Here is an 11,878-nt window from a genome sequence, read left to right as displayed (position 1 = left end):
AAACCATTCCATCAGATGGGCACATGGCTCCATCTTTCACATCCTTCAAATACTACCTTCTCATTACGGCCTGCCCAGGCTAGGAAATTTACCCCGCAATCCTTGTGATCTTTGTTTTGTTTTCTTCATAGTCTTTATCCCCTTCTAATACACTATCTAATTATCTTGCTTATATTGTTACTGTGCATCACCCTTTCTAGAATATATAAGCCATATGCAGTGGAAATTTATTCCTACCACATCTGAAATGCCTAAAATAGTACATGGTACATAATAAACATTCAATAAATATATATTTTAATGAATACAATAGAAAGATAGGCAAAGGAAATGAAGAGGCAATTGACAAAAATGGAAACAGGAAGAATCAATAAACATGAAAAGGATTCAACCTCCTTAATAATACAGTGCAAATTAACTATAATTTTACTGACATCTTATGGACAAAAATTAAAGACTGACAATACCAAGTGATAGCAAGGACGTGGAGCAACAGAAACACTCATACACTGCTGGTGGGAGTGAACTGGTATAATCACTTTAGAGAATAACTTCACAATAGTTCGTTGAAGATATGCAAAACCTACAACTGAGTGTTAAAGGTTAAATTTTGTCCCCCCAAATTCATATGTTGAAGTCATAACCCCACTAAAATGTGACCTTATATAAAAATAGGATCTTTGCAAATGTAATTAGTTAAGATGAGGTCATGATAGTGGGCCTTTGTCTAAAACAACTGAGGTCCTTATTAAAAGGAAATATTTGGACCCAGAGAAATATACACAGGAAGAATGGCAAACATAATGCAAAGATGAAGGCAGAGATAGGGATGATGCTTCTGTGAGTCAAAGAACAACAAAGAGTGCTAGAAAATCCCTAGAAGTTAGGGGAGAGGAGGAAACAAATTCTCTTAGCCCTTAGAAAAAATCAACTCTGACTTGACCTCAGATTTAGCTAATACTTTTAATGATGTTTTAAATCCCCAAGTGTGTGGTATTTTGTTACAGCAATCCTATAAACTAACACTGAGTAATAGATTTGTTTGATCAATGTTCCTCTCTTCTATTAGGATAGCTGTCCCTAGAAATATGAACCATGGAGGTCTTTTTTTTTCCAGCTTCGTATTTCCAATATGGGGGGGTCATAATCTTTCCAGTCAGATTACTCAAGAATTAGGCTTCACCATAACTTCCATAATAATTTCTAACTTCTTGTATTTAAATAATTCATAATGACAATTCGGGGCAGAGGAAATACATATTAACATATATGCATGTATTAATGGCATTTTAAAGATACAAGCAGGCACTATATGGATGTACACACATACAAAAATACAAACTACTGAACTGGAACAAACCATCTGATGCATCAGTTTGCTCCTGCAATAGTGACATTTATATTTGGACACGCTAGATTAGATTCAGGAAATGATATTAGGAATGAGAGGAAATGTCCTTATTTTTCAAACCAAATAATGCTGAAATAATCACCGGAATTTAGATGAATGGAAGTTTATGAGGTCACAAACTATACTCCCTGCCCCCCCCTTCAGATTCTAAGAACTTTTGTCATTGTGATATGTTCTAGAACGCAGAATCATGTGATTATAAAAGATGCATGTGTTTTCACTTGTTGTGGCTTTGGGAGTTTAGGCTTCTGCCGTACTGTATTTGCTAAAGACACCACGGCTAGACAGACCTTGCTGATCCTGGCTAAGGTACTGCGTAGCTAACCATTTCTATGTGGTGGGAAAATGTGTAGGTTTTCTGAAGCAACCCTGTTGCAGAGGTGCAAGGCTATGTATGGAGAGGGCTTGATAGTGGTGTCCTATGGCTGGTGATAGAAGAATTGTCTGCTAAGAAATCAACCTTGGCACCTGTGATATCAGAAAGGGATTTGGGAATATCTTAATGTGAGCAGCAAGGACATCAAATGTATGATATTCTTTTTGGGAGACAGTTCCCAGAGGGTAAGCGTTAGAATCCTTCTAAGGAAGGAGACAGATGTTAGGAAGTTCTGTGAATAAAATTAGAGCAGGCCAGGTGACTTAGAGCTAAAATCTGGATCTCAAGTTTTACATAATGGGCTGTGGAGGACCCCTAGCTCTTCCAAAAAGGGAAGGCTTTTTTTCCCCCCAAATTAAGTAACTGAACGGTTTAGGACTTCCTACACTGCTGCTTACTGACAGAGGCTCTGTGAAGGGCTGGATCTTACCAAAATTATGTTATTAAAGTGTTTCTCTAGAATTAAGGGCTCTGGAACTATGCTCCCCAGCCAATTACTTGAAGGAGGCATGAAACCAGATGGCTGAAAAAGAAGAAAGCATCTCAATTTTCAGGGCACAAGGGGCTCTAATAATCTAGAGGAGATAAGTGCTACCTCGGCCAGTTTACTCTTCGTTTTCATGGTCAGGGAGCAAGGATAAAAATAATGTCGCCTCAGGGAGTATTCTTTCCTCTCCCAGACTTGGCAAGAAAGAAAATCATTTTTTTCAAGTTCGTTCTTAGAACAGACCAAAATATTAAAATTTGAATTGTTTGGATATTACCCATCTCTTGTGCCTCCATTCGTATAGTGCATATTCAAAACATTTTGGATTTTTTCCATTCTTTTCTAACTATGCTGTGGATATTTGTAAAAAGTGTCCATAACCAGATAATTTTCAATATGTTTTCAATATAGTGGTTTTTAGAACCTCACTCTAAATTGGGCTATAACTTAGATAAAAGCCATTGCCAAGTTTTATCTTAGTGGCTGTCAGCTTCCAAATATTTGAGTTACCTGATATGTCAGAAAATGGGGCTATCCGACACTGCCACCCAGACTTGAGATAAGTTTAGCATTGAGGTTGAACATTTAGGTATCTCTTAACATTGAGGTTTAACATTGAGGTATTTCTATTGAAAAGTAGAACCTATGCAAGGATTGCATAATAAAGATTTCTAGTAATAAAGACTTCACCCCTACCGGTGGGGGGTCATATCTAGCATTACTCCTGAGACCAAAAGCTGCTGCTCTCCACTTGAAAGCAAGCAAGAAAAAAAAAATGATGAAAGTCAGGAATTTTTTAAGATGGTGGAAACTATCCTATGAGATTAAAATAATAAACATTTATTAACATAAATGGTAAGAATAATATACTAATAAAGTGGAAATAAAACAGTACTTACTGTTGAAATGAATACCTTAACAGAATTTAGAAATAAGATAATAAGATTTGCCATTTTGTATCAATGATACTTGTTTAAAATGCAGTTTCTACATTTATTATATCTTTTCACCACTTTCAACTTTTTATTATACTTAACTTTATCTTGTTTGAAAAGCTGAGGGGTGCCTGGGTGGCTCAGTGGGTTAGGCCTCTGCCTTCAGCTTGGGTCATGATCTCAGGGTCCTGGGATCAAGCCCCGCATCAGGCTCTCTGCTCAGCGGGGAGCCTGCTTCCCTTCCTCTCTCTCTCTCTCTCTGCCTGCCTCTCTGCCTACTTGTGATTTCTGTCTGTCAAATAAATAAATAAAATTTTTAAAAAAAGGAAAGAAAAGCTGAGCAAATACTTTAATTGTGGAAACTGTTAATCTATATGCCATGGTCAGGGGCACCTGGGTGGCTCAGCTGGTTAGGCATCTGACTTCAGCTCAAGTCATGATCTCAGCGTCCTGGGATTGAGCCCTGTCAGTGTCCCTGCTCAATGGAGAGTCTCGCTTCTTCTCCTCCTCCCCCACTTTTTTTCCCCTCTCTCTCCCCCCCATCTCCCTCAAATAAATAAATAAACAAATTAATTAAAATTCCATGGTTAACCTAGCTTTAATTCCCAAAAGTTCGATTATTTGCAATATATAATATTATGCAATTTATAATATGTAATATAAAATGTAGTAAAAAATAGTCTCAGGGATCTTCTTATACATTCAGGCAACTTGCCTCTCTCCATCACAAAGTAATCTTGTAATACAGAAGTATTACAAAATATCCCAAACCGCCTCTTTGTTTTCCAGAGAAAGCCAGTTATGACTTCATAAGCCATGCAATCAGTTCTCCAGGAGGTGGTGATAAAGAGACAAATGTAAATGGTGGTCTTGGCAACCTTATTCCATTGAGGGATGAAGAGACTTTTTTTTTTTTTTTAATTTTCTGGCAATTTCATTTGGTAAAAAGCATAATTAGCAGTACAACATAAAGGAATTTGGTCTAAAATATCTCAGATATATATAGACAGCAAGAAAAATATCTAGTCCAGGAATGGCCAGGACCCAAAAGAGCCAATCTGCCACTTAAAAAGTCATTACTGAAAACAGTAAATATCAGGATAAGGAGGATTTGATTATATGCCCTTATATGACATTAGAACATTATTGGAAGCACTGTTAATAGCTGGAGAGTGTATGAGGTTAACTTAAAGGGCAGTGAAAGGGAAGAGGAAAGGGGGATAGTCCCAATATCGCTGCCAGCACCTGGGGGAAGGAGGGTACAGGGAAAAGAAACAGGCTGAAGAAAGGTGGATACTGTTACTAAAATTCCAGCTGAATGAGAACAGAACCAGTACCCCCACAGTAACTCAGGGCCAGTAAACAAGGCAGAAAAGGGAAGCTAACGGAATTCACATAACATCCTAAAAGTACAGCATAGCTGCCATAGTTGGAAAGGATATGATGGGGAAGAACCTCAAAGAACTCTAGAGGCAAGCATGTTAAATATAATTGATTTCTCGGCTTAATTCCAAGAAAGAGGATGCAGAAGAGAATAGGAGTGGGATGTAAATGTCTTACTGTGGGTAACTTAGATGAGTAGAAATTACAAGCAAATAATGATTGCCGTTATTAAGTCTTTGTTAAAGAAAAACTGCATTATAATGTAATATGATTAAATCCTTGTCAGCAATACGGAAAGCTGAGGCATCTGGGTGGCACAGTCGGTTAAGCATCTGCCTTTGGCTCAGGTCATGATCCCAGGGTCCCGGGATCAAACTCCATGTCATGGGCTCTCTGCTGAGCGGAGAGCCTGCTTCTCCCTCTCTCTGCCTGCCTCTCTGCCTACTTGTGATCTCTCTCTCTGTCCAATAAATAAATAAAATCTTAAAAAAAAATAGGAAAGAAAACTTCTAAGTACTGCCGTAGTCTTAGGTGGTAACACTTTTCTTCAGACCACCTCACCATGCTCACAAGTCTCAGACTGTCCCTTCCAAGAAAGTTGCCAGGCCACTACTCTAGTCAGCATTCACATGATGTCTTCTTGACTGGCCTTTATTTCTGGAATAGTCTAGGCATGAGCAAGGAAAGCTGAATAGAGTAAGAAACTGACTTCCTATGTCCTCACTTACTCCAGAAAGTACATCCACTCACCTCTAGTCCTAAACTTGATCCCACCCACCTTGACAGATTATGGTCTAAGCAGATATTAGTTCTGCAAGAGACACATTGCAGGGCGCCTCTGTGGCTCAGTGGGTTAAGCCTCTGCCTTCTGCTCAGGTCATGATCCCTGTCCTGGGATCGAGCCCTGCATCAGGTTCCCTGCTCAGAGGGGAGCCTGCTTCTCCCTCTGCCACTCCCCCTGCTTGTGTCGTCTCTTTCTCTCTGTAAAATAAATAAAGTTTTCAAAAAAAAAATAATTTAAGAAAAAAAAAAAAAAGAAAGAGAGAGAGAGAGAGAGAGAGATACTGCTAAGGGAGATACCAAGCAATTTCTCCTTCCTTAGTCTTCATTTGGAAGAGTCAGGCGGGCTTATCTTTACCTTTTCCCTGCCCATTTCCCATTCCCACTAGCATTTATATAACCTTTTTTTCTCTTATGGATACCTCTCCCTTAGGGTCTTTTTTCCCAGATCACTGTGAACTGAAAAGGATTCTAAGCAGGAATATATATGTCTGCACTTTGCAGCTTTATGGCTTGGGCAGCTCCTGCAGCTTCACTGGTCCAGCTGTGAGGCTCACAGTGGTTGGATTAAGTCACCATTTCCTGAGAGGCGGCTCAGAACCCCTTAGCTGTTCAAGGCTGCATTCCAGGGCATTCAGGTCAATATAAGTTATAACAGTATTTGTTTTGACTTCTATTTTTAGGTCATAAATAACCTTAAATGTTCCCCATTAAAACAAAAATATCTGAAAGCTTCCAAGTGCACAGCAGAGGAGTATGTGCTGGAGGTCAGATGAGATTGGGAGCAACGCACCACACTTGCCCACAGAAAGCCTCGACAGTTTTGACTGTTATTTAGGATTAAGTTGCTTTTAATTTTAGTCAGAATATCGACATTTTATAGTCAAGATACAGACCACTTCCTTTACCATAAGGATCTCTCACGTTGCCTTTTTTTTTTTTTTCCCCCTTCACATGGGGCTTGAACTCATGATCCTGAGATTAAGACCTAAGCTGCGATCAAGAGTCAGATGCTTGACCAAATGAGCCACCCAGGTGTCCCTTTCACGTTGCCTTTTTATAGCTACTCTGCTTCCCTCTCATTCACCCCCTTTTACTCTGGGCAACCACCAGTCTGTTCTCCATCTCAAGAATGTTCTATAAATGAAATCACACAGAATATAACCATTTGGGATTCTCTGTTCTCACTCAAAATGATTCTCTGGAGATGCATCCAGATTGTGAGATGTATCAATAGTTTGCTTTTTTATTGCTGAGTAGTATCACAGTTTGTTTAACCACTCACCTGTGGAAGAACAGCGGCTACTATGAATATTCGTGGTCAGATTTTGGAGTGAACGTGCGTCTTCATCTCTCTGGTATAACTACACAGGAGTGCAGTTGCTGGGTGTATTATAATTTCATGTCTAAGTTTTTAAGAAACTATTAAACTGTTTTCCAGAGTGGCTGTATCATTTTACGCTCCTATCAGAAATGCACAAATAACCCAGTTTTCTCCATCCTTGCCAGCATTTAATCTTAACACTATTTTTAAAAAATATTTTATTTATTTATTCGACACAGAGGGAGAGATCACAAGAAGGCAGAGAGGCAGGCATAGAGAGAGGGGGAAGCAGGCTCCTCACTGAGCAGACAGCCCGATGCAGGACTTGATCCCAGGATCCTAAGATCAAGACCTAAGCCAAAGGCAGAGGCTTAACCCATTGAGCCACCCAGGTGCCCACTATTTTTGTCTTTAATTTTAGTCATTCTGTGTGGTATAGAGTGATGTCTCATGTAATGTGGTTGTAATTCCCATTTCCCTACGGACTTGTTGATGCAAAACATCTTTCCACGTGTGTTTTTTTGCCCTTTTATAGGGTCTTCTCACCAAAAACAAATAAGTAAAGGTAACTCCGTGAGGTACGGGTGGTAGATGTAGGAATTACTTTGTGATAATAATTTCAAAATATGTTCGTATATACCATCTTCACATCACCCCTTTAGATACCTACAATGTTGTCAATTATACCTCAGAAAAGTGGGCAAACAAACTAAAACATCACCAGAGCACAACTAAATTTAGAAATAGTTTCTGCTTCCTCTTTGCTAATTGTAGGCGCAAAAAAGCTAATCATGATTTTTACTTCTTATACTTTTCCACAGTGCTCTCTACAGAGCTAGTCAAAGTAGGCATACCTGACACACAGACTTGAGACAGCAGGCAGATTGTCAAAGCACGAGGGAGTCATCAGAAATTAAAAGCGATGGAAGAGGTTAGATTTGAGAACCACAAAACACCTTTTTTTTTTTTTTAAACCACCAATATTCTGGTTTTACCCTCAGTATTTCAGACTTAAGGATCACGGAAGGGAAACACTGAAGAAAGCTCTGAAGACATTTTCAGAAGATCCTGTATACGCTAGTCTCTCTCTTCGCTTGTGTATTTTCCTCTTTAAGCCTAAGTGGCCTGAAGCTGTACTATTTAATGTTTATTTGTTTTTTTAGTAATCTCTATTTACTCTCGCAGTCCATTCATACTGTGAGGCAGTTAATTCCTTAACTGACTGACTGCGCTTTGTTCAAAAGAACTTGTAGCAAATAATATGTTTTCTTGAAGAATAGAGTCATGTCTTACCCAGTAATGGGCGGTTCATATCATGTTTAAGTTAATTCCGGTCTCATTTTCCTTCACAGTACTCTTTATTTTGCTATTTCAGTCTCGGATACTTCACTGGATTCACATCTGACTCCGTTAACTTCCAGCTTCCTTGGGCTCTATTTACTGCACAAATTGGAGAAAAATATGAAGAGAAAGGTAAGGGTTCACCATGAATGTGTGAAATTGATCCTCTTCCTTAATCAATAAAATAGGCTCATTTATGCTTAATGATATAACATGTATTTGCTCAGATTTTTGTATTTTTTCCCTACACCACCAGCTTTTATTTTTTATGTAGTTCGTCACATACTAAGAAAAACATCTGTTTTTTACTTAGAGATTGGTTTCCCAGTTGCTGTTAGTTCGCTACTAGGAAAAAGTTGATGAAATAGTCATGTTCCTTCTCCCACCTCACTCACACCCTGCCTCCCTGTGTTTTCTCTACCACTCAATTTTAGTAAAAATTACTTTTCTTCGTGTTCACCTTCATATGTTAAATATTTTTATACTTCCATCATATAATATGTCAAATTTACTTTTTATCATTTTTTCCCCAGCCACAGCAACCGAGGTTGTCAACACTGCATTAAACTACTTTTCCTTTCTATCCCAAATTTATGTTAGCTGTATCATTTCTATGTTGTCAGGGCATGTAACATCAATATTCTGTTCTGTAACTCTAATTCCTACCTTGCTTTTATTACTAGTTCTACAGTAAGTATTTTTTCAATATTCTCTGCTAATCCATATGTCATAGAAACCCCAGTCATTTATTGTTTGGCTGAATTAACCCTCTAGCAGTTTCTTGTTCCATTTCTTTGAAAAAGATGGATGGTACTTTGATAGGAATTGCATTAAATGTGTAGATTGCTTTAGGTAGCATAGACATTTTCACAGTATATATTCTTCCAATCCAGGAGCATGGAACATTTTTCCATTTCTTTGTGTCTTCCTCAATTTCTTTCATGAGTACTTTATAGTTTTCTGAGTATAGATTCTGTGCCTCTTTGGTTAGGTTTATTCCTAGGTATCTTATGGTTTTGGGTGCAATTGTAAATGGGATGGACTCCTTAATTTCTCTTTCTTCTGTCTTGCTGTTGGTGTAGAGAAATGCAACTTATTTCTGTGCATTGATTTTATATCCTGACACTTTACTGAATTCCTGTATAAGTTCTAGCAGTTTTGGAGTGGAGTCTTTTGGGTTTTCCACATATAGTATCATATCATCTGCAAAGAGTGATAATTTGACTTCTTCTTTGCCGATTTGGATACCTTTAATTTCCTTTTGTTGTCTGATTGCTGAGGCTAGGACCTCTAGTACTATGTTGAATAGCAGTGGTGATAATGGACATCCCTGCCGTGTTCCTGACCTTAGCGGAAAAGCTTTCAGTTTTTCTCCATTGAGAATGATATTTGCGGTGGGTTTTTCATAGATGGCTTTGATGATATTGAGGTATGTCCCCTCTGTCCCTACACTTTGAAGAGTTTTCATCAGAAAAGGATGCTGTACTTTGTCAAATGCTTTTTCAGCATCTATTGAGAGTATCATATGGTTCTTGTTCTTTCTTTTATTGATGTGTTGTATCACATTGACTGATTTGCGGATGTTGAACCAACCTTGCAGCCCTGGAATAAATCCCACTTGGTCGTGGTGAATAATCCTTTTAATGTACTGTTGAATCCTATTGGCTAGTATTTTGGTGAGAATTTTCACATCTGTGTTCATCAAGGATATTGGTCTATAGCTCTCTTTTTTGATGGGATCCTTGTCTGGTTTTGGGATCAAGGTGATGCTGGCCTCATAAAATGAGTTTGGAAGTTTTCCTTCCATTTCTATTTTTTGGAACAGTTTCAGGAGAATAGGAATTAGTTCTTCTTTAAATGTTTGGTAGAATTCCCCCGGGAAGCCGTCTGGCCCTGGGCTTTTGTTTGTTTGGAGATTTTTAATGACTGTTTCAATCTCCTTACTGGTTATGGGTCTGTTCAGGCTTTCTATTTCTTCCTGGTTTAGTTGTGGTTGTTTATATGTTTCTAGGAATGCATCCATTTCTTCCAGATTGTCAAATTTGTTGGCGTAGAGTTGCTCATAGTATGTTCTTATAATAGTTTGTATTTCTTTGGTGTTAGTTGTACCCCAAAATCAAGTTTGAGACAATGATCATAGACAACGGCTGCATGCAGCTGGTGCAGAATCCTTACCAGTTTGATGTGCTAGTGATGCCCAATCTCTATGGGAACATTATCGACAGTCTGGCTGCTGGCTTGGTTGGGGGAGCTGGTGTGGTCCCTGGTGAGAGCTACAGTGCAGAGTACGCAGTCTTTGAGATGGGAGCCCGGCACCCGTTTGCCCAGGCAGTGGGCAGGAACATCACCAACCCCACAGCCATGCTGCTCTCTGCTTCCAACATGCTGTGGCATTTGAATCTCAAGTATCACTCCAACATGATTGTGGATGCGGTGAAGAAGGTGATCAAAGTTGGCAAGGTGCGGACTCGAGACCTAGGCTGCTACAGCACCACAACCGACTTCATCAAGTCTGTCATTGGCCACCTACACCCCCATGGGGGCTAGACCCCTTTATTCCCTCCAACCTCACAAGGACCATACTACCTACACCTCCCTTCAGTACAGTGGACCAGAGAAGAGTTCTTAAACCTTTAGACTATAATCATCTGGGCGGAGCCTAGGTTGTCCTGGGGCTGGCTTCCTTAGGGAACGGTGTTATTCGGTGGGGGTGGGGGATGGGGGAGAGGTTAGGGATGGCCTAGGCCACAGGGATGATGGCAATTCTCCCCTACAGGTTTGAACTTCTGACCTGGGTGGCTATGCCACCTGCCGGGACTTCACTGAGGCGGTCATTGGTGCTCTGCCTCAACCATAGGTCCCACCCATAACCATGTAAGGTGTTCAATAAAAACACATTATTGACTCTTGGAAAAAAAAAAAAACTCTAGCAGTTTCTTTAAGAAGGTCTCATAGGAACAATATACAGTATTTTTTGAATCTTACAAGTGCATCCTTGAGGGGTAGCGTGACCAGATATAAGATGATTGGCTCATGGTGATCTCCAGGTGCTGCTTTGGAGAAATATTATGTCAGATTGCTGTTCCCTTTATAATTTCTTTTTAACCCTAGAAATACGTTTTTTCTTTATCTTTAAATTCCAGTAGCATTAGTTGATAATGCCTCTGTATTAACATTTTAGGTCATTTTCCCCTGACACACAGTGCATCCTGTAGCTACATGGATTTAAATCTTTTATTTCAGGAAGTTTTTATTTATGTCTTTCTATTCTTGTTTGCTTCATTTTTTTTTTTTTTAACTTCTTTCTTTAGAGTCTCTGCTGGTTCATTTGTTGAACCTTGACTATTTTAAACATAAAGATATGTAGATATATACTCTACTGACTTTTTTAATGCTTTTAAGTTTGTCATTCTATTTTGTTTTCTTTTCTCATTGTTATCCCTGTATTTCACACTGTGTCCTCTTCAGCTCTTCAGGGTCCACCCTCTCTAGAGAAGTTTTTCAAATTTGATCAAAAAAGCTTATTCCCCCCCCTTTCTGAATTTGGCTAGCTCTTTTTTTTTTTTACTTTCTGCTTTCCTATTTCCGTTTGTTCACTTAGTTCTCACATTTCTACCTTGTAGTCTTTTCATTGATGAAATTATGTCATTGTTATTTCACTTAATGATAAAGTAGATGACCGTAATTTTCATTTACTCCGTGGCAACACCTTCCATATGAGTGTGGTTTATCTGCTGGAAAGTTCTGCTACTCTCATCCTTATCTTCATTGTATTTACATCTATCCTGTAAGACTCTGATATTTATTAATCATTTTAAAATAAGTTGGATTTTCCTAGGCT

The 11,878-nt window shown here is 38.9% G+C and overlaps 1 protein-coding gene across 1 annotated transcript; it reads left to right on the top strand.

Moving 5' to 3' along the window:
- The first annotated feature begins 10,146 nt into the window (after positions 1-10,146).
- On the top strand, positions 10,147-10,961 carry LOC309844899 (isocitrate dehydrogenase [NAD] subunit beta, mitochondrial-like). Its single transcript, XM_082692267.1, has 2 exons — positions 10,147-10,497; positions 10,814-10,961. The coding sequence occupies exons 1-2, from the start codon at positions 10,168-10,170 to the stop codon at positions 10,817-10,819; spliced, it is 336 nt and encodes a 111-aa protein (XP_082548393.1). The 5' UTR covers positions 10,147-10,167; the 3' UTR covers positions 10,820-10,961.
- Positions 10,962-11,878: the final 917 nt, after the last annotated feature.

The sequence above is a fragment of the Mustela nivalis genome, assembly GCF_964662115.1.
Source record: "Mustela nivalis genome assembly, chromosome: 12".
In the NCBI taxonomy this organism is placed as follows: Eukaryota; Metazoa; Chordata; class Mammalia; order Carnivora; family Mustelidae; genus Mustela; species Mustela nivalis.
The sequence above is the reverse complement of the archived record's forward strand: the minus strand, read 5'-3'. Positions and strand labels throughout refer to the sequence as shown.

What these genes read in the sequence shown, in the direction of transcription:
- LOC309844899 (XM_082692267.1), top strand. Translation starts at nt 10,168, where the DNA reads ATGATCATAGACAACGGCTGCATGCAGCTGGTGCAGAATCCTTACCAG.